The sequence below is a fragment of the Diaporthe amygdali genome (assembly GCF_026229845.1).
Source record: "Diaporthe amygdali strain CAA958 chromosome Unknown NODE_4_length_2575358_cov_65_588622, whole genome shotgun sequence".
NCBI lineage: Eukaryota > Fungi > Ascomycota > Sordariomycetes > Diaporthales > Diaporthaceae > Diaporthe > Diaporthe amygdali.
In genome coordinates this window covers 312,313-338,880 of record NW_026517024.1, presented here as the reverse complement: position 1 = coordinate 338,880, position 26,568 = coordinate 312,313, and the positions used below count along the sequence as shown (strand labels likewise).

The 26,568-nt window shown below is 54.6% G+C and overlaps 7 protein-coding genes across 7 annotated transcripts; 2 read left to right on the top strand and 5 right to left on the bottom strand.

The window, feature by feature from the left end:
- Positions 1 to 2,668: 2,668 nt before the first annotated feature.
- Positions 2,669 to 3,568, top strand: J7T55_008280 (uncharacterized protein; the record flags this gene model as incomplete). The annotated part of the gene is made up of 1 exon (XM_053138581.1): positions 2,669 to 3,568. The coding sequence occupies one exon, from the start codon at positions 2,669 to 2,671 to the stop codon at positions 3,566 to 3,568; it is 900 nt and encodes a 299-aa protein (XP_052997557.1).
- A 2,641-nt stretch (positions 3,569 to 6,209) lies between these two features.
- Positions 6,210 to 8,037, bottom strand: J7T55_008279 (cytochrome p450 97b3; the record flags this gene model as incomplete). The annotated part of the gene is made up of 3 exons (XM_053138580.1): positions 6,210 to 6,419; positions 6,479 to 7,700; positions 7,760 to 8,037. 3 exons carry the CDS (start codon positions 8,035 to 8,037, stop codon positions 6,210 to 6,212), a joined length of 1,710 nt encoding a protein of 569 aa, XP_052997556.1.
- Positions 8,038 to 10,482: 2,445 nt separating this feature from the next.
- On the bottom strand, positions 10,483 to 11,427 carry J7T55_008278 (uncharacterized protein; the record flags this gene model as incomplete). Its single annotated transcript, XM_053138579.1, has 1 exon — positions 10,483 to 11,427. The coding sequence occupies one exon, from the start codon at positions 11,425 to 11,427 to the stop codon at positions 10,483 to 10,485; it is 945 nt and encodes a 314-aa protein (XP_052997555.1).
- A 925-nt stretch (positions 11,428 to 12,352) lies between these two features.
- Positions 12,353 to 14,062, bottom strand: J7T55_008277 (cytochrome p450 51; the record flags this gene model as incomplete). Its single annotated transcript, XM_053138578.1, has 3 exons — positions 12,353 to 13,486; positions 13,554 to 13,751; positions 13,808 to 14,062. 3 exons carry the CDS (start codon positions 14,060 to 14,062, stop codon positions 12,353 to 12,355), a joined length of 1,587 nt encoding a protein of 528 aa, XP_052997554.1.
- Positions 14,063 to 15,906: 1,844 nt separating this feature from the next.
- Positions 15,907 to 17,844, bottom strand: J7T55_008276 (major facilitator superfamily transporter; the record flags this gene model as incomplete). Its single annotated transcript, XM_053138577.1, has 2 exons — positions 15,907 to 17,629; positions 17,735 to 17,844. 2 exons carry the CDS (start codon positions 17,842 to 17,844, stop codon positions 15,907 to 15,909), a joined length of 1,833 nt encoding a protein of 610 aa, XP_052997553.1.
- Positions 17,845 to 19,154: 1,310 nt separating this feature from the next.
- On the bottom strand, positions 19,155 to 19,514 carry J7T55_008275 (uncharacterized protein; the record flags this gene model as incomplete). Its single annotated transcript, XM_053138576.1, has 1 exon — positions 19,155 to 19,514. The coding sequence occupies one exon, from the start codon at positions 19,512 to 19,514 to the stop codon at positions 19,155 to 19,157; it is 360 nt and encodes a 119-aa protein (XP_052997552.1).
- Positions 19,515 to 21,462: 1,948 nt separating this feature from the next.
- Positions 21,463 to 22,734, top strand: J7T55_008274 (uncharacterized protein; the record flags this gene model as incomplete). The annotated part of the gene is made up of 1 exon (XM_053138575.1): positions 21,463 to 22,734. One exon carries the CDS (start codon positions 21,463 to 21,465, stop codon positions 22,732 to 22,734), a length of 1,272 nt encoding a protein of 423 aa, XP_052997551.1.
- Between the last annotated feature and the right edge of the window lie 3,834 nt (positions 22,735 to 26,568).

The following is a 26,568-nucleotide window of genomic DNA, read 5'->3' as shown; positions in this document are numbered from 1 at the left end:
ATGATTGTAGTAGGCTGTCTCTGTCTGAAGGCAGTGCTCCGTCATGCCATCAACTGGTGGTCATGCTCTCCACGATGACACGCTCCGTTGCGGATTCCAATAGTCACATGGCCGCTCAAGAACCAATCAGGCCCATGTGCCTAGCCATGCTGTACGGTGATTAGATGGCATTCATCGAAAAGGAAAACCTTCTCTGCCATTGTTGAAGCAAGATGGCATTGGCCAGACTTCCCGCACGGTGTGAGAAGAAGCATTCGTAATCACTTACCCCTCCTGCTCCCTGAAAATGCAAAGGCGTGGCTGGTAGTGTATATGTGAATGGCTGGGAGAAAGTGGGAAGTTGAGAGCCGGGGAAATCCAGTCTGCAGGGCGAATGTAACAGAAGCATCGCAGAAGCGGAAGTGGTTGCAGAAGAGGGGAACAAAAGGGACGGTGCGGTTCCCGGAGCTCTCCACGATGGAGTCAGGAGCCAGAAGTCCATGTGCGGCGCTGTGCAAATCCCCCGGGGCCAGGAGGAGTCACTGTCATACCCTGGTCCCACAAGAATGACTTACACGCCGTGTAGCCCAGCCCAGTCAATGAAGATGACCGGACCTACGGTGGACAACAATCATTCCTGGCTCAGTGCTGTTGCAGCTGTGGCAGCGAACGTCATCGGCGGGCTAGATTCAGGGCTCGACATATCTCACGGGCGACGGGTGTTATAGATCGCGATGGTGGAAGATGGAGACAACGGTTGAGATGTGAAGTTGCATAAGAGGCCAAGATAGCACCCTGTAGCCTCGAGCAAGGGTGGTCACCGTTGCCATCCCCGAACGGTCGGAATATTCTAGTGAGTTGCCATGAAAGGCCGAAGGAACCTGCAAAGTATGATGTAGTCACCGCCGTCCCAAGGCGTGGTGACGATCGACAAATGCGCGATTGCATCGGTGAATAGGCTGTTGATGGCGTTGTCATCCCAGCACGACTGGTCGACACGAGGACTACCGGACGGGATACGTCGTGATTGTCTGCTTTGTTTAGAAATCAGGAATCGAGATTGTCAGATTGTTAGATTATCCCCTTGGAGATGAAGGCGAGCATCGCAAGGGCACACCAATTTAACGGGTCCCTGGGTTCGTCTGTTGTTAATCTCTGGCATATTTCAGCGGCCCACCGAGGGTATCTTGACACAGGTGTACATCGACCCGTGCGAGTGCATTCGGGAGCACCCTTCGCACGGCCATGTTGTCAGCGGTCAGAGCAGCAGTCAGCGGGCCCGGTTGTCAAGGGAGAAGGGCAACGGGAGTAGGCGAGACTGTCAGACTCACCTTTGAGACTAGAAGAACCACGAAACCGAACTAGACAGACCAGAGGGGAGGGATATGCCCTCTAGGCATCGAGCAAGGAGGATATCAGCGTCCTGCAAGTGGAAAGGCTCGCCTGCCCATGTTCCGGAACTGCTGGAGGGGGACATATCACAACCAAGAGAGGTCGGCACAGGGTGTTGAGCGCGCGAGAGAGAGAGAGGAAGGATCGTGGGACGCACCATGCCAGGTCGCCCGTGATACCAACCACAGACCGACTGTTGTCGTCCGGTTTCCCCTCACCTGAGTGCGGTGTGGATACATGTCAGGTGTGACTGAGGGTGAGAGGATGGGTAAGTACTGTAGATAACCTGCAGATGGACTGCAGGTGGACTGCAGGTGGGAATGCATCTGCCCCTCTTGATGCGAAGAAGGGCTAGAGGGCCAGCAGGCAGGGCAAGGGACAGGAGCAGAGGGGGTAGCGAATGGTCGAAGGGGGTTGGAAGACAAGAAGGACAAGGCAACGCAACGCAACGCAAGGCACAAGTCGGTGTCAGGTACTTGTCATGGCTGTGTCAGGACCTGCAGGATAAGATGCTTGAGGCGGCAGTTCCCACGGCTCTGGCCTGGTGAGACTCAAGTACTGTGCAGCAGACGCAGATGCAGATGCAGACGGCGAGGAATTGAGAGGAGAGGAGCCAGGCAGTTTGCAAGTCAGGTATCGCGGTGGTGCGCCATGTACCTGGGCCATCTCGGGTACCTTGAGACAGGGACATGGTCAAGGTCAAAGGTCTGAGCCCCAGACCCCCTGTCGTGCCGCCCGTGCCCCACTTGGGCGCAGGTGCAGTTGTACTCTACACTCCCAAGTGGACCGGCCCCCATCGAGCGGCCCCAGCCTGTGGCCAGTACGGTGGTACGTACTCTGGGTAGCCGGGTCAACTGGGCGATGGCCTGGGTCTGACCCTTATTACGGGCGACTTATTCCCCTCTAGCCTCCTGCGCTCCCGCCCTCTTGTCATCCCAAGTCTCTTTTTCCTGCTCGCCGCCCGTTTCGCTCCTCACCACCAACACACAACCACCCGACTTCTGACACCCATTGTCTGCCCCTGCGACGACCGAATTCGATCCAATTTGATCGCGAAGCTGCTCCTCATCCCTCGCGACTGCTCTCAACAACTGTTTCCGCTCTTCAGCCCGCCGCGCACGCCTGTTGCCCCCGGCGCATTCGCTCTGTTGTTGTCTTGTTGACTCTATCGCATCCTGTCGCAAACCAGTCGCATTTGTTCGCAACCCTGCTGTTCGCTGTCGCAGCTACAATTCCAGCCCTTCAAACCGAGACCCAACCGTTGCGACCCATCACAAGACTGCGCGCATCATTGAAAATGTTACTGCCGTCTGCCCTCTCCTGCGACCCGTCGCATCCGCGACTGCAATCCGCTCTCTTCATCTCGCCGCCCGCGAGCCCTCCTCAACTCTCCACCCAGACCGCAATTGGAAACCTTATCAACTCTTGCCGTAACCTACACACTATGCTGTCATCGCCCATCCCCAACGAGCCGATTCCAGATGCAAACTCGCACCTCCCGTCGCCGCCACTCGCCAACATGCCCAGCCCTCTGAGCAAGCCGCGCCTCCGTCGTCGCAAGGCTGAGCCAGTACCAGGTCCGTCATCATCGCTGGCACAGGCCGAGCCTCTCCGATACAGGATCAAGAAGCGCGCACCGCCTCGCGGAGCGAACAAGAGAAGACGAGACGAGGATGACGACATGGACCGAGAGGACGAAGCGCGGTCAAGCAGTGACGCTCTTCACGGCAAGGAGAACATCAACATCTTTGACTTGAACAATGAGAACAAGAGGGACACCGGCCTGTTCGTCTTCAAGGGTTACTCCGACACATCATCACGGGCCGCCCCATCAACGCCTAAAAGACAGCGGATCGCACCACCAGACGTCCCACGCGGACTCACTAAGGAAGATTTCCACAAGTTGGGAGCACCAGATGCGTCCGAGATCGAAGTTTCCAAGGGCACCAACGTCGAAGTGGGCGAGCGCGGTGATCAGTGGAGTCTAGAAGATGACCATAAGCTAGTCGAGGTCGTGCTGGAGAAGGTCAAGAACATGGATCTGTCCAGTGAGGTCTGGGATGACTGTGTTCGGAATCTACCAGGGAGGGACCAAAGCAGCGTGAGCTTGAGATGGAGAAGTCTACTCAACAGGGACAAGATAGGTCTGCAGAATAGGGGTGCGAGGCCGAGGGCGAAGCTACATGGGACATGGTGATCCCAAGTCGAGGCCTACACATTCTTTTCTGCTGCTGCAATGACATTGCAAACTGTTTCGTATATTCTTATTTTATTCACTGCATCATGATAACGGCTGGAGTTGGACGACTACTACTAGACAGGGACACTGCACTGCTTTTTCTCGAGGCAAACCTCGAAGGCACTTAGCGAACTGCGATGGCTAAATGAACAATTACCGTTTCTCAAACACCGCACTGTTGGTGCTTGCTTGCTTGCTCTCTCTGATGAAACAATACTCACCCTCACATATACGTATAGCAAGTTATAACCCAGCTATAACGGGTGACCAACCAAGCATCACCCAAAATGCGGCTACGCTAACAGCGCACCGGTTCATCAGAGCGACAAGCCATCCAGGCAATAGGTACACTGGGGCCGCTGGACCGTTGCCAGCTGAAATGCTACAACAACAGACTGTCCCTTCGGCCACACTCAGCTGGCTCGTCCCAAGCAGCGATTTGTTCAGGTAGAGCGACAAGAGACTGGGGGATTCCAACCTTAACGGCGCGGCCTGACCGCAACAAACGTCAAGACTCTGGCGTCGAAACCTTGTTGATAGCTGGATATGTGCTTTGTGCAGCTACCTACCGACTCTTTGCATTGTTCGAATTGGGAATCGAATTGTAATTGGGCCAGCGCAGCAGAACATGATCGTTCGTGCGCTCGCTCGCCCGGCCTTGATCCCCGCGAAACCTTCACGCTTCTTGCAGACCACATTTGGCTCACCAAACATGAGCGAATCGAGGGATCAGAGAGATGGGTTTCTCTGAACCCCCCCCGCCTCCCCTGATAAGATTACAATGCAGTCGAGGACGGCACGAGGCGTCTGGGATGGATCCAGCACGGCGGGGGAGAAGGGAGAGACGGAAAGAAGCAACTCGACACCATGGCCCCAAAACCTTAGATCCCGTCAACCATGTCCGTCACTCACACCCACGTACTCCCCTTACCTTCCCGCTCTCCCACTGCTACATGCCTAGACGAACCTACCTACCGGCCGACGGGCCCTGCGCACAGATCCCCTCCCCTCTGCCTCCCCCGTGCTATAGCATAGACAGCGGCAAGCAGCTATAGCTTCCTATCTCCCGCTCCCCACTAGCCAGAGCTAACGACTTGACTGCAGGGCTGGCAGCACCTAAGAGAGAGAGACACACATAGGCGGCGAGCGAGGGAGGCAAGGCCGGTAGCTGCCGCGCACAGCCCCCGTCTTGTACCGGGCTGGCCTCGTTTCATGTGTCTGGACTATGGGTGATCTGAGCGGGAGGAGGGCAAACACTTGTTCAGATGACGCGCACGGAGCCCCTTCATACACACCTCCTCTCTGCGGGTTGAGGTATCGATACGCTGTGTATCTAGTGCGTGTGCATTGAAGGTGGTCCTGTAAGGGCCGGCGGGGTGATGTGATGCTGGCACTGGCGTTGAGAGGACTAGGAGGTGCGCATTGCTGGCCTAGGTCGATGGTTTCAGAGACTCATCTCCCTCGCGGCAGGACGGTTCCTCCCAGATGGTTGAGGAAGGTCACGCCGATCTCGAGGTACGCTCTACGGACTCGTTAGAGCGCGACTATCAGGTCTAGATGCTTGAGATGGGTGTCGAGCCTCGCAGCTGGATGTCGGGGCGTGGCTGCTGGGGCTCGAGGCACATGACCTGACTATCTCCCCCCGTGGAGAGGCTATCCCCTCCGTGGAGGGGACCAAGCGCAGACGAGCAGTTCATGCCGGTGGTCCTGGCCTGCAGGAGCGGCCCGGCTCAGTGATGGCGAGCTGAAGTGTTGGTCTTTAGGTGCGAAGACCTGGAGGTTGAATTAACATGTCTTGGACAAGATTGAGTTAACGAAACGACCTGGACATCACGACAGACCTTCCGAACCAAGACTCTTCCCATCAATGGACATGGGGCACCTTTCAGCTCTCAATACGATTTGATTAGCTGTGGTGAATGGAACGGCGCTCGACCTTGTGGCTGAGGTGCTCCAGTCCGTGGGTAGCATACGAACTGGAGCCGTTGGGGGGGGGGGGGGGCTCTTGTGGACTCTGTCACATATCCATAGTGATTTCGCATCGGTGTGCTCCTTTCAGATTCTATCCCGAGTGAACACCACGGTGGGTCTCAAGGCACTCGCCGATATTGTCTTCTGGTTGGAGTGCTATATATACTATATACCAGCCCGAAGGGCGTTGATCTGTGGATGATGGTTACGAAAACATGAGTAGAATGATGTGATAGCATCCAAACTCTCAGATCATTCACGTCAGGAAGGCGGTAGGAAGGTATTCGAGGCTGGCAATCAGAGCCATTGAACGAGTCTCGGGGTTGGAGGGCACTAACAAGATATAGAAAGGGCCCATCAAGGACCTAAATACGGACTCAAGTAGGCACAAGATATCGTCCTACAGGAAGTAATTCCACAGGAAAAGTGCCTGTGGCAAGTAACTCAGCTCACCTGCCGACGTTTGGGATCCTAGATACCCTAATCCAGAAGCATCACACTTCCTCTATCATTAATATTGTTGCTGGTACCTAAAACCGAGATCCGTCCTGATAGCACCATTATTATTGTTGTATATATATACACATTCTTATCTCCATTCAAGGGCCGGCCCAGCAACTGCACATGCTCACCATCCCTCCAGCACTGTCGCCTTCACCCACAGGCCCTTTGCCGGCCTAGACGTCACACCCGCTTTAATTTCCATGTTCTTCTCGTCCATCTCCGCCTTGTCCCTCAGCTCAAATTCCATTCGGCCTACCCAGGCCGCTAGCAAGCACGCGAACTCGGCCCTGGCAAAGTTCATGCCGATGCAGCTCCTAGGACCATGCAGGAAGGTCTCATAACTTAGCTTGGAATCCGAAGGATGGGGAGAGGGTTTCTCAGAAATGTACTCACCATGAAGGCATAGTTGCTACTCGAGCCGCCGGATGCCGCACTCTTGTCGCCGTCGTGCTTGGGCATCCACCTGTCAGGGTTGAACTTGGTGGCGTCGGTACCCCATAGGGCGGTGTCCTTGTTCGTGGCGGCTGGGGAGATGACAATGCGTGTGCCCTTGGGGACACGCCGGCCCTGAATGGTGGTGTCGACGGCAGCCTCGCGCAGCGTCATGGGCACCGGGGAGAAGTACCGCAGGACCTCGGAGCACACAGCGTTGAGGTAGGGCATGTGGTCAATGTCGAGGCTGGAGATGCTGGCGCCGCCGTCATCGATGGACGGAAGCCGCTCCCTGATCTCCTGCCGCAGCCGCGCCTGCACGCCCGGGTGCAGGCACAGCATGTATATGGCCCACGTCATGCTGCTGGCCGTCGTCTCGTGGCCCGCGGCCAGGAACGTCATCAGCTGGTCCACCAGGTTGTCCTCGCTGAAGCCGCCGCTCTCGAGCGCCACCGACAGGATGTCCACGTCCGTCAGCTCCTTGCGCGCCAGCTTCTCCTTCTTCTCGCGGATCAGGTCGAAGCACACCGAGCGGATCACCTTGGCCGCCTCCTGCACGTCCTCGTTGCGCCGCACCGGCAGCCGGGTGACAAACCACGCCGGAAGGATGAGGCCCAATGTGGCCAGAAAGCGTGCCTGGCGCGAAGGCCTGAAGAGATGGTTGTATGTCTGGAACAGCTTGTTCGTCGGGTCTGCTATGGCGCCGAAGTCCCGCCCCAGACCAGCGAGGCCGATGATGTCGAGGGTGATCCGCGAAGCCCATCCTCCAACCTCGAGTATTGCTACTTTGGCTCTGCCCGCCTTCTCGCTCGCTGCCTTTTCTGGGTCCTGAGAGGCCGGAGAAGCTGGTTCCTTGGCCGCATCAACGAGGATCTGCTCCGTCATGGCCTGGACACCTTCGCGCGCCTTGTCCCAGAATACGGGATACAAGTCCTTAGTGTGGCGGAATGCAAACGCGGGCATGAGGTTTTTGCGCTGGAATTTGTGCTCCTCGCCCTCGGCCAGGAGGACGCCGACGCCCAGGATGCGGCCGATTGAGTACCGCACCATGCCGGGCTTCGCAAAGTCGTAGTTCTTGGTGACGAGCACCTCAGCCAGGGCCTTAGGTGAGGTGAGCAGGAGGCGCTCCTGGTTGAGCAAGCCCAGATAGCGGATCATGCCATTGTTGGGCACGGAGTTGACCCTATTGTGCTGTCAGTGTCCGAAGCTGGGTGAGCGAGGGGAGATATCCGGGTCTGTTACCAGTCGAGCATCGGGACACCCGTTGGAAGTTCCCGAATCTTTGCGTATTGTCCATTGATCCATGATGGATTCGGTGGTTCAGGCAAGCCTAATAGAGGCGAGAAGCATTTGGGATAGAGGATGACGGTCCACGACGCCCAGCAGAGGAAGCTCAGTAGCCAGCTGACGGCGAAGTAGTTGGTGAAGGTTGATCGTGACCATGCCTGTTTAAGCGTCGAAGTGGCGACGTATGCGGCGACGGCAGCAACCGCCGTCACCCGTTTCCATGGGAAATCCATCGCGCGCGGTAGACCACTTGTCTAATAGCTTTTGGGCTATACCGTAGCAATAGGATCGAGCCCTGGCTGGGCTAGTTGTGGTTGGTCAATATATATACAGGTCGAGTTCACGATTCTTGCTGCTCCACACAAGTCCAAGTTGGAACGTAAAGTGAAGATCAAACGAAATATCCAAAAACGCTCAAGAATTATCGGTCTTGAGAGTTTGTCTGTACAATTGGCAGCGTCGAGGTACGCGCCGGAAATTATTCCCACTTTCGAGGATGTGTTGCGATCAGATAACAAACAAGGATTGGTTGGGTGGGGGTTGGGGTATTCCAGAAAAGTCCGTTTGGTTTGAGAAATGAAAGTCTGGTCTCGGAATTGGTAACTGGCTGCACATGGACGCAGGGACTCGTATGAGATCTGGGAGCAGACGCAGTTGTTGAAGACGTGCAAGGGGACGCAATGAGAAGAAAGATGGGGGGACAGGCCGACCCATATCAAGGTCATGACGTCCCACCAAGTCCCCAAGTCCTCCAGGAGAAAGACAAGAAACGCTAAACCAGACAAGGAAAGAATAAGATGGAGACGGGCAGCGTGCGAGGCGTGGCCTGCGTGGGCAAGGCGGCAGTCCGTCTCCCGTCTCCGGTGGGCAGAATTGTCATTTCAACGGGCCCGTGTTCGATTGGCTGGCTGGTTTGAAACATTGGCGAGCGTTCCCTTTCGTCGGATGAATTACACAGACATCTGTAACGCGATGGGCCTGCACTTCGATCCGCTGCGTGACAAACGCCCAATCGAAACGATGGCTTAAAGCGGAAATGTTCGCGTGTGGAGCCAGCAAGCAACTCAGTTCCTGATCCCAACTTCCCAGCCAAGATCAACCCAGAGACGAGATGCACTCGAGCCAGATCACCCTGAAGACAAGATCGATGGACCCTGTTCTCGAAGAAGCAATATGTTGGTGGAGGGCGGGGACATGCGAGACCCATGGAGAGATCCTCGGCGTCTGGGTCAACCCCCCAGCATGGCCTGGCTTGTGATGATCGGCTGGATGCTACAGAACCCTTCTAAAGCTCGCAATGGTGCCGATTGGCACATGGCTGTCAAATGTTCTCCACCGCCGGCAGATCCCACCCATCCTTGAAATGAATACTACAGCCGGCGACTTACAACGGACGCTGGACATTCAGTCTGACCGGCCATCGTGCTGTTACCGTGATCAAACGGAGGCGGAGCTCTCAGACATTCCGGCGACGCGGGTCGCCAATTATAGAGCCTCTAATGTCTTCAACGGTTGACCGACTGGATGACGGGCTCGAATGTTTCAGGTCCGCCCTCAGGGTCCAACCCTTTTAGCATTCTCCCCGCCATCCGCCTGGCCACTCGCCTTCTTACCTGTTTAGGTATGCATGTCGTCTGCCAGCTTGACTCACCGCATACGAATTCGAGGATTGTTAAACTTTGCTTCTGATGTCCGTTTCCTCACGTCTACCTTGATTCTCCGTCCCAAGACAATCAATACTTTTGGAGACAGTGTCTATGTTTTGTTATGGATGCGGTGACAAGAAACCACTGCAGAGGGGTGAGTCGAAGCAGGCAGAGGCTTAACTTGCGAGGTTTCCTGTACTTTTCGTACGGCAATCCTACTTTCCTGGCTGCGCCATTTAAGCAGAGTAGCTCTGCCTGCGGTATTTGATGAGTAATATCATGTGAGATGAATGTACTGTGACCGCACCATCACAGCTTGTATCGATCGTGACGGCCGATATTTCTCCAAGGATCTCATATCCCACCCACCAAATTCGGGCATCCTGGTCAACCTTGGAGTCATCTGAATACCCAAGCTCAGAACCATCGAACTAGACATCGGTCCAGATGTGGAAGTCCAGCGAGGGAACACCAAGTGAACTGAAACCGCAGCAGTAGTGCGCAGAAGACGTCTGGGGAAAGGGACTTCAAGCACGCTCCTCGCGTCGGCAGCCCGAAAGAGCAGATAATGGATGTCGGACAGCGAGTGCTTTAGTTTCTTCTTGGCTATTAGAACAACTCGCAGATGTAGAAAGAAACCCCAGGGATGATGATGGCTGCAGCGTTCGGACCGATTTATGCTCGAACTATAATCAACCTCCGTAACAGTCGTAGTGCTGTCATGTGATACCAGCTTTTTCCCTTTTCCAATTAACGATCAAACTACTCTTCATCTGTAGGGATGACAATGCATTCTTCCTTGTCCCTGTTTCAGACACCAGTATTAACATTACACCGTTGAGTCTCGAGGTACTGAAGCCTGTCATCCGAGCCCGGCCTCTGCCTGACACCCATCCTGCACGTCGACAACCGTTGCCAACCAAGTTTTCATCTGCGCCACGAACATCTTGCAATTTCCCTTTTCTTCGCAATCGCACGTCTTGATTCCGGGGCTAGATTTTCACGGCCTCCAGGGGAAGCGATACTTGTCCTCTAACCCTTCTTTTCCCTCTCTTTGTCGATCCAGCCCAAGAACATGCCAACGTCCTTCGCTATCTGGCCTGGCACGGCCTTGGTCTGCAAGAACATAGGCAAGACACCCTTCGCATCGCTCGCAGTAGCCATGATCCACTCAATCTTCCCTTTGTCATCCCCTTGACCAGGTAACCTCCTCACCCTCTCCACACTGACATACGCCCCGATGACGACGCCCTTCTCTACTGACAAAGCAGCCTGATCCTTCATCTGCCCCGTCGCAAGGTCAGACACCGTCACCGAGACGACCACAAACTCGTCCCTAGAACCCTCGGCAGCGCCGCCACCAGGCAGCGCCGTCGCGATGAGCTGCACTATAGGGAACACCCGCGGCTTGAGCGGCGGCGGGATCTTATGTTTCATCTCCAGCAGGGCCAGGCCGAAGCCGCCCCACGAGATGCCGCCCGCCTCCACCGGCTGGACCTGGGCGGCGCCGGCCCACGTGACGGCGGCGCGGTGCGCCAGCACCGTCGGCGTGAAGGCGTCCTCCGTCTCGGCGTGCCGGTCGCGGATGCAGTCGGCAAACTCGGCCCAGCTCGCCGTGCCCTTGGACGCCGCGTCCGCGTGCACGCTGCGCCGGCACGCCCACGTCTCCGGGTCGCCCTTGCCCGCTGCTCCGCCGCCGCCGACGACCCGCTCGCTGAGATCGATCTTGGCGGTGGACTCGGGGAAGCTCTTGGTCCCCTTGGACTTCCAGAGCGTGTTTGATGCCGGCGGGGCCGGCGTCGCCGGGTCCGTGAAGTCCGCGGCCCTGGGCGCCGCCGTGTCGATAAAGGGCACTGCCTCCTCCAGGAGCGCTGTGATGAACGGGGTCAGCTCCTCGGGTGAGGCGGTTGCAGAGGGGAGCTGTGATGATTTGAGGCCTGCCAGGTGGAGGAGAGGACCTCCTTGTTTGTCCGTCATCCTTGCTTCGGCCGTCGTTTAAGTTCCCTAGTATATTTTGGGACGATGGCTGCAGTCAATTATGTGAGTTGCAATGTGCTTCCAAGGGAGATAGTTGTCAGTTTGTGAGTGGTGCATGTATAGATGAAACGAGCTTCGTGGATGACGAGGTTGGAGATGCCTGTCGGCGAGCAGCTGTAGCGAACCGGCCTTCTCTGCGTCATTGAGCAGCCCAATGTCACTCACTCACTTTGTGGGCTGCAGTTCGTCACCTCATCAGCACACACCTCTTCGAAATGAGATTCCCTCAGCGCAGTCTTTCGTTCTGACGTGCACGGTAACCTCAATTGAAACCGTTCTGGACTGGACTCAGGTTTCATGGCCCGATTTGGTGCGTCCGAGCGAGAAACAAAGTGATGGAACCGCAGATCAGGAGCCCGGGCCGTTGACAGAAAGCTTGTCTGTCTGTCCCGTTCAAGCTCCGCAAGTGGGGACTTTGGCTGCAGCCCAAGGCCTGGGTGTTCTATGTTCTTTACACAAAGTGATTTAGACTCCCACATGGTCCTAGTCACAATTTAAGAACACAAGGTCTGTCGAACCTAATCGAAACCTTCCCTCAAGATGGAAACCATGGCTCGCGTCCCTGGGACCTGAACCCGTTAGTTGGGACGCGAATGCATTTGGGGACTCGCGAAATGATCATGCTAGAGTAATTCGTTTCAAGGAACCATTGTCTTGCAGATTGCATGTATTTTACTTCATTATTAGGATTATATGATGTTATTGCGCGGTTATACACCACGACTCGATCCTTCTATCGTGGCTAGCACCCTGGCTCCGTGCTTTTGTTTTCCGAAGCCCCGCCCCACCCTCAAGTCTAGTTCCGAACCGTTATATACAGTCGTAATGAATCTGATCAAAGAAGAGACGATGATTCATGTTCTTCCTATCGCTTCTCCCAGTAGATGGGGGCCGGCTCAAGGGGCCGCGAGAAGAGCGAGGCATAGTCGGTGCCCACCGTCTTGCCAGTCGAACCGTCCACGTTCCTGAGCTTGAACAGCCGAGTGACATTGGCCACGATGGTTTGCAGCTGCAAGTACGCGAACTGCTCGCCGATGCATCGATGCCTGCCAGCGCCAAAGGGTAGGTAAGGGGACGAAGCACCCTTGCTAATCAGACCATAGCCGTAGTCGACCTTCTCCTCGTCATCATCGGTCTTCAAAGACTGGCTCGGCGCAAGAGGGTGGCCCTTCTCCCATCGATGAGGCTCCCACACAGCGGGCTCGGGGAAGTACGCTTCATCGTTGCCCGACACGCCCGGTGCGGCCAGGAGAGTGTGGCTGGTAGGAATGACAAACTTGGTTCCAGGGACGGGCATGGGCGACTTGACCTTTCGCATGATGGAGTGGATGGGGGCATGCATCCTCAACGTCTCCCTGATGATGTTGGCGTTGAGTGGCAGCTTAGCCAGGTCCTCGTACTCAAGAGGCTTGTCGATGGACCCAAGCTCGCGGATCTGCTCCTGATACAGGTCTTCCACGATGTCGGGTCGCGAGGCGAGGCGGCACATGATCCAGGAGCTGGTAGAGGACGAGGAGTGCTGGCCGGCCATCAACAGGGCAATCATCATGTGTGCGATCTCATGGTCAGGAACCGGGGTGCCGTCCTTGTAAGAGGAGTTCATCAGATGGTACATGATGTCGTCAGCGCTCTTCTCGCCGCTCTGTCGTCGGGCCTTGATAGTGTCGGTGTAAATTTTGGCAACAGTCCGCTGGGCATGATCGCGCCTCGAATTGTGGGGCAGAGGAGCCCAGTGCAGCATGAAGTTGATGGGGCTAAAGCCCATGTCCAGATCGTGATACAGGTCAGCCAGGGACTCGTCGAACTGGTCGCGAACGGCCTTGCCCTGGAGGGCGTGAGAAGCAGTGAAGATGGTAAGCTGCGCCATCTTGGGTGGGATGTTGACGACGCCGGATTGGGCCTGGAAATCGGGGTTTCGCTTGAAATAGGACAAGATCTCGTTGGTGATCAAAGGAACGTAACTCCTGAAAGCTTCGGTCGTGAGGACATTCTTGATGAGCTGTCGTTTGTCACAATATCAGCGTAATCCAAACTAAAGCATATCTCAGCACGGGGCGTAGACACACCCTCTTCTGCTCCATGAGCTTGGCATTGGGGCAGTCGTAGACGACGTCCTTGCCAAAAACAGGCCCGGTCAAGTTGTTGTAAATCTCCTCCGCGTTGACGTCCTTTTGCTTTCCGTTGAGGATAAACTCGTTGCCCTGGGGGCCGACATAGACGGTGGTCTTCTTGCCGAGAAGAATGAAGGTGAAAACATCGCCATGCTGCAGGCACATTCAAGTCAGCAAGTTGATAGAGGACGTATGATGGATGGCGGAACTTGATTGACCTTTTTGCTGTTCTCCTTGAAGAATCGAGGGGGGTCCATGCCGTAAGTCACGGTGCTGCCGATCAAGGGCAGCCAGTGGAAGACGACAGGAGGCTCATTGGGATTCTTGAACATCAACTGGTTCAAGACATTGAGAATGATCGAGACGACGACAAAGGTAACGGCAACGATGCCGACCTGAGACGCTGTGCCCAGCTGGCTGAACCGTTGGGCCAGCGGCCCTGCCACCTCTTCAAGGAGCCCCATGGCAGTGCAGTGATGTTGACAAGATGCGCAGCGCCGGTGGAAGAAGAAGATTGATGTCGCGACCTCAGTGGTGGTAAATTGGACTGGCGGGCTGACACGGCTTCGACAGGAAGGTCAAAAGGGGAGCGAGAGTAAGGAATCGGGCCGGACGAAATAAATAACAGGAATCCCCAATTGAGACGGGCGTTCGCGATGGAGCGAACATTGGCGGTCTGCTAATCAATGCGTAGCAATTATTTGCGCCCCACTATTTGCCGCAGGACGACAACCAATCAGCGCCCTCAACGTTGAGGCCCTCTGTGGACGCTCTCTCTCTTGATCATGCCACTTGTGCAGCCCAAACCCTTTGACGACATTTTAGAAGTGCCGAGCTTTCTGTGCTGCAACGAGGCGACTTCGTCACTGCATTTCTGTCGTTCTACCTGGTGATTCGTCGCGGTTGAATGATCAGCCATCTCGTCTGAATCTATGAGTGCTGACCAAGTCTCGAAGAAGAATACGAATAAGAGATAACAGATAAGAGATGCGAATAAGAGACAGCACGCCACCACTCAGACTAGATTAGCTTCACCCGGACAAGATCTCCCGAGGCTATCTTGCAGCCCCCAAGCTTACATTCAGTGCTCCTAATGCAGGGACACTTCTCGACATACAGCCAATCAGTCTCAAGGACAATATAGGTCATGGACCGAGATCCGATGCCGACCAGATCAGATGCCGCCAGTCTGCTTCGTGGGCGAGGAGGCGCAGCAAGTCCGATTCGTAGTCACATCCATGCCATATGAAGCAGAAGTGAAGTCTTCAGTATGCTACTGGACTGGCTTGCCCGGGTGGCAACGAGCATTCAGGCAGAGTTTACCTGCTTATGCTGAACGGGCGCCCCTGGCCACCGTGTCGTAGGCCAGCTTGATGCTGTGACCTGTTTTGAGCATGATTCATTTGGAATAAGAACAGCATGAAACATGAATCCACCGCCATGATCATTCCGGAAGAATTGTCACAAGCTGACATTAACCCAACGGCTAGACAATTTGCGAATGATAGAATCTTGGACCTTGTCGATAAGTAGCAGCAGTGTTGATTTTTGATACTCGTTGTCTCGAGACTTGGGCTTGCCAGTCAAAGAATCAATACGATGTAGACGAGTCTTCATCAAGTTATATACCGCAGTACACGCGTCTGTGAAATGTAAAGTCACTGTGATGCTTGATTCACTGTGCTGAGAGACTGTTACAGGCTGAGATCACACTGTTAGTTATTGTATGTCTCTCGCGTCCGGACTGTTCACCATGCCAAGTTCCGGATTAATAAAGGGGTACAGAATGAAATAGTGAGAAAGATCACCGGTATCTCTATCCTGGCAAGGCACTTAATCATGCTAGTGCCTAGCACCGAAAAGTTGTTCTCAATGAAGACTCAGCTATTTCCTTCCGAGTGGGCACTATGTCTATTGACCGTAATGTTTATGTATCTCGGCATATGCCAACAACAATAAATACTGCATCGTCTCGGAAATCCTGGAATATAGCACGGTACTAAAACCTTTACTTACAGTTAATTTGTCTCGACGATAGACGCTTAATACTCACCTTTGACTGTCTGGACTATTAGTAGATGACAGTAGTACTTCAATCCGTATGGCTTCAATTGCATTCGGATATTTTTGCCCCAATATGCCTATGAATTAGATTAGAGCAATACGACCTGCTTTTGATTCACAGCTGTCTAGATAACTACAGAGCAGACTCGTGGTTCCTAAAAGAAATGACATACTCGTCCACATACGGGGCTGCTCATACGTTGGTCCTGGCCCTCATTGAGCGCTTCGAGGTTACGGTACAGTGCTAGATGTTCTTTCCTTTGCTCGTAGTGCCGTCTCCAGAAAATTCCCCATCATCGCTGTCCAGCTCGAATGCATCACCAAGCTCTTCAGTCTGTTGATCCAACATCTGTAGGTCTCTCTCCTCTTGCAACCCTGCCTGACCCTGCCTCTCGACCTTCAAGAACAGTGTCAATAAGCCCAGATCATACGATGCTTTCATTGACCCTGCCACCACAAACGCGATCCAGAATCGGTCAGAACCGGCTAAGATGCCCGTGACTGTTGGGCCACCACTCTGACTCAGTGTCTTGACTACATTCACGATACCCATCACTGCAGTCCTCTCCTCTGCTGCCACGACCTTGCTCAGGAACGCTGACCGCGGTGCTTGATCCATGCTCGCCAAAAGCCCTCTTGAGACGAGAAGGACCACAGTAAGCCAAATAACGTTCGGCGAAGGTAGAAGCGCCAGAAAGATCGCAGAGGGAAGGTGAGTAAACACCATAGTCTTTACTAGGCCAATGCGTTTCGAAATGGCAGATGCAAAGACGTTCCCGATACTGGACATGATCCAGACCACCGACATGATGTCTCCCAGTGTGCTCTTTGGCATGTGGAACTTGCGGTCCATGTAGAAGTTGATGAGAGAATAAGGGACCATGCCGGAGGCCAGAGAGTCAACTGCGAAGAGTGCGCATAATCGGAGGAGTGTCCACCGCGTCTTGTTCGACAATTGCGCAAAGCCTAGCTTCGGCTTTGATTTAGGCGAAGGGCGCTCGCTCGGGCTCGATTGTGTTGCTCCATCGCCACCATCCTCTTCTGTCTCGTCGGCGGCCACAGCGGGCCTGTTTTGCTTCGCTCCCACCGGCTGGTAGGCATTTTTACCTCCGTCGACCTCACACTGAGAGCTCAAGAGGGTCGTGACTACTCCTTTCACGACACCCACTGCCCCGTACAAGCAGAACACAGCACGGTAAGCTTGCAGCTCAGTCCAGCCTCCCTTCTTCAAGGCTTCCACCAGAGTCCCCGCCCCAGCGAGCCCTGCTGCACTGCCCAGCGTGCCGGCGACGACGTACCAGGCAAACGCATCACTCCTTCCTTCTTCCCCGACCAGACCGGCAAGCACGCTCTCCTCTACAGCCCGGAACGGCCCGATCTCGTTGCCCGAGACAGAGATCACGCCCACCACTGCGGCGATGAGCAGGACCCAGTAGTTGCTGGCAATAGCAAACACCGCCCCGGCAAGGACCATGCCGAAGCAGCCGAGGAGCAGGATCCGGCGGCGGCCCGCGGCATCTGCGATGAGGGTGAGGAGCAGCGACAGCGCAACGTCGCCGAGCAGGGTCAGCGTCATGAAGAGGCCGATCCGCGTCTCGGAGATGTCCAGGGACGCGAAGAACAAGGCCAGAATAAGCGAGGCAGAGCCATAAGCTGCCATGCGCAGGAACCGTGTGAGGTAGATGAGAGGAACGTCGCGAGGTGCATTGGCGATCGTCAGGAGGCCGAGCTCTGCGGCGAACTTCCTGAGCGTGATAGCCATGTTGGTGTTGATAACTACCAACTCCTGGATTCGTGGTGGCACCAGTCGTGCTTCAGGGCTACGGCATCCGCGTGTTGCACCAATATCGTTATCGGTGAGATCGGTAGTCCGCTTGATAGGGCAAGCTACACAAAGTGAAGTTGTGTGCTCATCGAAACGTGTGTCCTGGTGAAGGTTGTTCAGGCTCTTCCACCCCTCAAATGCTCTGGTGGCCAGTCAGTCCACATTATGATGGGAAGAACTTTTTCTTTGGGAAATTTTAATGGAGTCGGGCTGTGACGCATCTTGCAGTAGCTGGAGCCAAACAGACACAACCGGCTTGATGTTGGAGGCTCGGAGCTCCGATTCCGCCGAGAAGCGGAGCTCCTGCCGATTGCTCCGTTCGGCGACGGACGGAGGTAATCTCGAGAAGACCATCATGACCTGATATTTCTTCTATGCTTTCAATACGTGGCAGGCCGTAAAGTGCACAGCCTGCATGTACTGTTCGAATAGTTCTATCCATCTCGTGTGGCCGAGTCCTCGCCACTCAATTCAACGGCAAGGTTGCCCGACTTGGCCCTCGGCCGTAACCACCTTGTTGAATCTACCACTAACACTTCGTCGCATGAGTCTTTATAATACTCAGGACTTCCACTACAAAGACAAATCAGATAGTCAATATGAGGGCAAGTTACAATTTTTTCTGGTTTAAACCTGGCACTTCTTTTTCACTATGCCCATCTGCCTAGCCTCGAGACCGGTACAGAAATCAACACTCTTAATGAAGCACCTCCAGATCTCGAGCCCAACCCGAATTTGCCTTGATAGGTTCTGTATATTGTACGGGCTAGAGATGATACCCGTGAGGTTCATCAGTCGGCCAAGATTCGTCCTGCATGCGCCCACCGTAGGTCATTGAAACGCAGGACTGCTCGTTCGATCTTGCGCTTCATGGGCAGTGCTTGCAACCGGGAAAGCATATTCGCATATACATATAATGGACAAGGTACTTAGTGTTAGTATGTATAATGGTTGGCTGATACTTATAGAGGCGACCTATGCACATGCACTAAAAGAATACCGACTCCCCGGACGCTAATATCGGTCCCGAGACCCATATACAGCCGGGCACGGGGAACGCGTCCATTGCTGTCAGCCTCGACGTCCATATTTCATTGGGCGCACATGCCAAATATCATTGTTCGACATTGCCCGGTCCAAATATACGGCTTGAACAGAAGTCATCTCCTCGGTATCGTTCTAGGCTGGTTCCCATCGCCGCCATCGTTTGTGTTCGCCTACACAGCTTCGGAGAGATCAGTTTAGCTTCGTTATAGTTAGACTCTGGACTGCAGAGTAGAAAAAGCACTGTTATGACTGACTTTTACAAGACTGTCACACACGCCCCCAACTACGGAAAGCAGGAAAGACGTGATAAGTACGAGTTCAGGTACTCCAGCCTATCTGTAGTAGCTTCGTTTGGTCCGGCGATACCTTGAGTCAAGCTCCCGTGTGCATTTGTGTGTGATTCACTACTTGACCCCGTCACATCACTTCGGTCAGTGATCATGCCTTTCTGGTCGTGAACTGAGCTCTGACCGCGGCTTCGCCCGTCAATCCATCATATCATCCCTTGAAGGGCGATCAAATCCTCCGTGATTCTTTGGGGGGGGGGGGGGGTCTGAAAGTCTCTAATCAATCTGTGCCATGGCTTTGCCGGGGGTCCCACGTTCATTCGAACGCCACCGTCATTGGAAGAGCGCCAACACCCAGATGCCCAGCATGAACAAGCTCATTGCCGGGCTCGTGACCGTAACCCCATTCTCTTTCTCATGAAATCCCAGAATACCGTGCCTCCATCGGCTGCCATTGTGCTCGTTGATACTAAGACAATCCGAAAAGTTCTGCTCTGAAGCCAATGCTGGTGGAGCCTCGCACCACGCAAAACAGCTCTCGGCGATGCTGATCGGGTTCGTCTCGCAGCATGCCACAAGCGCTGAATTGCTAGTATCGTTGGATGCGACGTATGCAAAGGTTATGTTGGATGGCATGGGGAGCGCGGAAGGATCTGGGACACCGTCGGGGCAGTTGGTCATGTTCTGGAACATTTCGGGCTTGCGGATGGGACCCGGCAAGCTCTTCGATGAAGAAAGAAGAGCGAACGACGTGAAAATAGGGTCTGAAAGGGGGGGGGGGTTTAGTACTAGATCACCCAACGATGTTGTAAGAATGTGAGGTCGGTCTCAATTGTGTCGACATTCCCTGGATGGCTTGATTCGATTTGTGTTTTATATACTTCCATTGCTTGCGTCTCAAAATTCAGCTAGATCGCTACTGTGCTGAGTTGAATGATCCCAACGGTAGAGTCTTTTGTGACTTGTCAACTGATATGGAAGACGAATCAGTTGTTGCCCAGCCTTTGAACTGAATCTTGAATACAACTGTGGCTCTTTTTTCGGTCCAAGAGTCTCTCAAATCATGAACTCACCGGAACATTGCCGTACGAGCTTCCTGTTTCAGCGGCGGACCAACAAAAGCACCAAAGACTACTCCACTTGAGTATAATACGGCTCTCCACAACAAACAACAAGGGAACAGGTAGCCTGCCAGCGTTGGCAACGGTGACACACCGGAGGGCTGCCCCACCTGAGCCATTCGATAGCACCAACAGCCACATATTTGTGGCTTGGCAGTGGAAGGTATGCTACTGAGAGATTCAGTGCACCGCTAAGAAAAGCGGAAATGCCTCTATAAACACTTCATTACATGATCGTGATGCACTCACCGCACCCTACGCCGCAAATAGGCGGGTCGTCTTATTGCCTTGGACAACTGAGAGAGAATTTCGATACATGAGAGGCAGGAGCTCCAGTTGTTGTCAAGGAGGAATATCTAAACACATTGAATGATAATCTAGAAGGTGATCCGGTGACTGAATTTCGAGGAGATATTTCAAGCAATGTGATCGAAGCATCTCAAGAAATCGCCCATTATAAGCTGAATCCAGAGGAGTTGGACTGGCCTGGGTCAAGACGGCTGGGATGGACTGATGAGGAAATCAAATATCAACAACGAAGCCCCCCCCCCCCCTATGCAAATTACTATACTATCGGCACGGCTAGTGAGCTTTATTCCAGAGGAGTGATCAGGCCCATCAGGAATGTAATATCATGAATATTAGTTTTGGATGCATCGACACAAACACACAGTATAGATCGTCGCACAGCCAAAGGGGCGATGGTGCTGTGGCTTTAAGTCGCCTTGGGTTTAACATAGAAGTATCGACTATTCGCTGGCTTCCGTTGCTTTTTTTCTTCTGTGCAAACGCGGAGCTGTTCAAGCTGTCTACCGTACAAGCAGTGCCTCAGAAGTCAAGGAGGCGTACGTAATTGATGTTGGCTTTCTCTGCGACCACAGTCTTCCATAAACAAAGTCCTCTGCAGGAGGACACCAAACGGTACTGGAGGTCTATTCACCGCCGTCAATACATCATGCGTATTAGTCATTTGAAATCAGGATGATCCATAAGGAGACCAAATATCCTAAGATTGGCAGAAACGGAATATTTATGCTATGTCCGTGATGTATAATTAGATACGGTATAGAGTTATAATAATATTAATTTTCCGAACTATATGAAATAAACATGATAACTGTAAGTTGTACCATCATTCGGAAAGTCCATTGGAAAAACTCTGCTGGAGGTTGTACAAGACCAGTATGAAAGAACAGATCAAGGAAGGATGTGTTTTCGCAACTTCGCTGGCGATAGAGCAGACCTGCAGCATTACCGCAGGGCGTAGGATTGACAGACGCTTACGTGCCAATTCGAATTAGTGGCTGCAGGTGGCAAGTGTCCAGCAGCGGCACAGCGAATCACAGGCGTTGGGGGCACCTAACCGCTTACGTTTTGGCGCTGCTGTGAGGCTGACCACCCTTACACTTCGGGAGAGCGGTCCTGTACCATCAACCTGACCTCACTCTCATTTTCATCAACCTTGGGAGACTCTGTCTTTTCCATCAACATCCGGTGGTCGCAGAGTCTCAACAAACATTATGAGCAGCCGGCTGAAGTCTATACTCAAGAACCCGAACCGCGTACGCAAGAAGCCAGCCGCACCCAAGCGGACAAGCAGCGGTAACGGCACCGCCGCCACCAGCAGCAGATCATCGCCCTCGTCCTCGTCATGGAGCGACTCACTCCCGCGGACGAAACCCGGGCCCCCCAGGCCCAGGCCCTCAAAACAGCAGGGCGATGACGAGGAAGACTTCTTCCACGACAGGCTGGACGACACCGGCCTCGTGCACGCCCTCGCCACAGACCTGACGCTGCGCGACGTGCCCCAGGCGATGCGCTACTCGCGCGAGCACATGTTCACCCCGATGCCGGACCAGCCATCATCGTTAGGCCTGAGCTCCTCGCGCGTGGCCGAGGTGCTGAACGCCCGGCGAGCGCTGCCGCCCGTGACGACCGTCGCGCACCTGCAGGCGCTGCTGCGCAGCCCCACGGCCGTGGACCGCGAGGCGGCCGAGCTGGTGCGCGCCGGCGCCGTGCGCAAGGTCGTCGTGCTCCGCCGCGGCCGCGACGGCGGCGTCGGCGAGTACCTGGTCGCCAGTGCGGACCTGGAGCGGCTCGTTGAGTCGTCGGGCGTGCTGGACGAGGAGGCCAAGGGGGCCTTCTGCCGCTGGCTAAGGGACAACCCGGCCAAGCTCAAGGCCTGCGCTGGCGATGGCGGACTGGAGCCGGGTCATGTCGACCAGCTTGTGAGGGCGGGATTCCTGACGACGTCTCATGACCGCGACGTGGGCAGCGTCACGTCTTTGTTTGCACGGCCGGAAGACCGGGGCACCAACATCAGTCTTGCCGCCGTGTCGCGCGCCGCTGCCGGGTCCATGGAGGCGGTGGGGGGCAGCGGTGCTGTTCATGCATCGGGGGGCAGCGGTGCCCGTTCTGGGGGCAGTAGTACATATCAGGGCAGCCCTGGTGTTGACCTCTCGCTTGCGGTGCCCGGGCAGGGTCCATACCTGAAGCTCGTGTCCGCGGCATTATCGCAGCTGACAGCAATCCTGACCAAGTCGGCCTATAGAGAGATGCCGGAGACGCTGCTGAGGGAGAGGTGGGACGGAGGTGTGGCTAAGCAGGAGTCGAAACAACATGCGTGTAAGAGGGAAAGGCGGGAATTTGCTGGGGTGTTGCCAGCGAAGACGAGGAAATGGCGAGACTTCCATGGCATGGCCTTTGACTGGATACTGCATGAGGCTGTTGGCGCCGGACTTGTGGAGGTGTTTGAAACGGGAAGCGTGGGTAGAGGGGTTAGGCTGCTGTGAAGGAAGCAGAATAGATACCACGGGCGGGGACATAATGCATCCCGATGCCCATGCCCGGCGTGTTCTCTCCGGCCCCGCTCGCGTTCGGATGTGATTGCGACGTTATAGCCGGGCCCCATTCTAGGCAATATGATCACCGTCCGAACCAGCAGGCCCGGAGCCACGGTACCCATTTCCGAGGTCCACCATCCTGTGTTTCACGTACAGCAGTGACCTGCTCGACTCAGCTGTGTCGTCTGACGATATCACCGCGCTCAATGCGCTTGTCTGTTCTTGGGGATCCGCCGCCCCTCTCCATCCCACCACCATCCTAGAGGGCTAGGAGAGCGCTGAGAGGCTAGTGCAAGAGTGCCCGGCTACCTGCAGAGCTATGACCTCCCCGAGAGTCTATGCAGGCCGTTGTGTTTATCTTGGATCAACCCGGTCCCGTCATGCCGCCGGCGGCTCGGAAGCGGCGTGTGGGGATTCACGCCCCCAACCAGGCCATCCTAAAACCCAGCACCCCGTTTTTGACGGGTGCCAACTTGTCTAGCTCACTGCGCCGTCGTCTGGAAGTGCTGACATCCGTACACCCTATCGAGCGCCACCTGAGATCCAGTATGAACAAGAAAATAGGATGAGCGCCACGGCGGCGGCAGGGGCGACGGAATGGCCTTGACTATCGAAACGTGTTCAAGCGTGAGCGGGGACTGCTGAGTTCGACGTCACTACTTAGGGCGCACTGAAGTTTTTTTTTGTCATGTTTAGATTTTGCCAGTGAATGGTCTCTCTTCATTGTATGAGTTTGAGCACTGTGGAAGGATGATCGTGACAGCCACGCCAAGAGACCCGCGTGTCTCGAAATCCTTTTGGTAACCATGTGTGAGAGGAAGCTAATCGTACAGAACGCGAACCATCATTGTCCCATCGGATCTCGCTGCCGCACAAGTCTTATATCAGAGTTGTGATATTGCAACCGTTTTGGATGAACGAGGCAAATTCCGTGCATTGGATTTCCTCGGCAACACCGCTCACTGCGTTACACGGATACACCTGTGAGGCGAACAGTTTGCAGGTCCAGCACGAGGTGTTCAGCTCTTTGACACTTGTCAAAAGGAAAAAAGAAGGCCTTCTCCGTGATCGACCATGCATATGGCTGGACGGCGTTCCCACGATGTCGCGCAGTATGCGCCGTTCTAGAAACCGAACTTTCACCGTTGCACTACTTCTCTTGTCATCCGCAGCGCAATGGTCATCAGCGTGTTGTTGATATGTTGCTGGACCCCAAGCCGAGCCTAAGGAGGCTTGTTTCCCCGAATCGGCCCTGCCTCGCATATCTTGAAGCACTAGCTCCTGCAGAGCTGGCGCGAGACGCAGAATTGCGCCTTAGTGGGCACTGCATCATCACTCTCGACAGCTTCGCTGCGCAGCAGGCGGTGAACAAGGTCCGAGAGAGCAGCCACTGGAACAAGTAGGATTCTCAGACAGGATCACCTTGCCCAAATCGAATTGAATTGTGAGGAGGCAGCTCCTCTGTTGCAGGAGCCGGGTTACAGAACAGCCGAAGCTTGGTTGTAAGGCTCTGGGGTAGCCTTGCAAGCTGCCGAGGTCAAAGCGCTTGATCCCCTCAGCCAGTCGGTGGCTGCTACCTGCAATGAGGGCAAAATGGCGGGCAAAAGTTTGCTATCGTGCTGCTGACAAGACGATGCTGCGAGATATTATGCCGAAGAACAGTAATATGATCAGCCCGTGGGTGTGGCAGAAGTGTATGCCAGATCCTGGCCTATCCACACACCAACCATACAGAAGTGAAGAATATGGCGTATGAGTCGTCATGGTGTTGAGGTATCGCGATGGTAGGGTGTATTGGGCAGTGAATGTCGACAGATGATATTTCTGAAAGCTTGTCAGCCAAAGGAGCAATCATTGCGGCGTTGAGAATGATCACCGCATGCATTCGAAACCGTCTGTGGACGCTCTGACAGTCCTCAGCTGTTTCTTGGTTCACGGCCTGGCTGAGATCCCCCTCGCCGCCCATCCAGGGTTGACATTTATGACGAGAGGCTGGCTGCTAATACCAAGTCGAATTTGGTAAGAACTATATTCTAGAATCAAACGAACGTGCGAAAGTGCGGACGAAAAATTCCTATCCAACCATGGGAAACAATTGTCAGACGCATACAGTCCGAAAGACGATCCTATGAGGACAGGTTGCTGTGGCAGGGAACCAGCATCTTGACTTCCGTTTCAGGAAGCCCGCTCAGCAGCTTGCCATGCCGAACGTGAGCCAGGTTCGCCCGGTATTCAGGGTCGCGGACTCCATGCTCCAAAAAGTCTCGCTCACTCTCGCGCGGAACGGTCCTTTCGCTTGGGCGCCGTCTCTTTGATGCCAACATGTTTCGGCCCTCGATGTAAGTCTTGTGATAGCCCATCACACGTGCGGTCTTGATTCGCCAATCTGCAGAGAGCCGAAACGTCACAGATCTTCCTCGGCACGAGAGTCAGCGACCTGCAGAAATGTCGGGTGGACGAGTGCGACCGAGGGTATGCAGCAGGTGCTCAGACCGAGGGGCGGATCTGTCAATCATCAATCATCTCATCTCAACCATGTACGTATGTGCTTGAGTATGCAGGACGGATGCGTCGGGAGAGGATGTTCCCACGCAGCGGCAACGAGGAACCAGACGAGGCGGTTTCGTTTCGTTGCTCTGAACATGTGCTCTGGCAAGGATATCTGCGGCGCAGATTTTTCAGCCTCCGTGACGAAACCACAGCCGTGTGAGAAAAAGAAAGAAAAATTCGAGGGCCGAGATGCTGTTACTCCTGACCCGAGCCCGGGGCTTGCGCTTTGCCAATCCCCTATAGCTCTGGTGAAGACAACTGCAGCAGTCAATAATGCCAACACCCCTTATATTGAGGTGACGTCTTACAGTGACATCTTATAGACTCGGAATAGGGATAGGGAGTAGTTGCAAGGGCAACACAGGCATGCTGCATCAACGCTGTCATTTCCCAGCAAAACTCTGTAGGATAACACCGAGATTCTGTTGATGCTCTTGCGCCACTTCATGGATGCCAAATTTATCACGGTCGTGCGGGAGACCCTTGGCCGGATAGTTCTGAAGAATCAGGACAGTACTGCGTGGTACGTTTGGCAACGGGTATAGATTGCCGTATTGGGCTGCTGAGGGCCTCGCTCGCAGATCACCGTTCAGTGGCACCCTGCGGAAATTACGGCGAGTGCATCCGTGTCGTGTCAACAACAATTGTGAGACGGAAAACTTTCCTCTTTTGTGTCTCATCTGTCAATCCGGCAAGCTTTCATCTCATTGACAGCGGTACGGAATACCCCGTGCTGACCACAGGAAGGCCTGTGATCCTGGGGTCAGGCTGGGCGATGACAGCTGGTGGAGAAAGCTTGCGGGATTGGCGCCAGAGGCATAGTCGACATGACGAGCCTGTGACTGCCATGGCCTGCGACAGCCGTCAAAGCTGTGTGTGTGAGTGTGTGTGCCATGCCGTTGAGGACGAGGAGTGGAAGACGTTGCAGTCGTGACGCCGAGCGAAAGGATATTGAGGATACGACGTCGAGGGGTAAGGGCTGAAATGAGCCTCGGGTTGGACCTCGCCTCATTCCCGCAGGCCTCTGCCGTGGCAGACAGCTAGAATATGCAGCAGCGTTGGACTCGACAGCTTAACTTTGCTGCATGTCGGGCAGGTGGCCAGGAACAAGATGAGAGAATGGGGGTCTGATTGATCGAGCAGAGGAACTGCGTAGCACCAAGCTGGCAATCAGACGGGCAGGGTGGGATGGGCACATGCTTTGGGTGCTACACAGCCGGGCAGGTCTGTGGT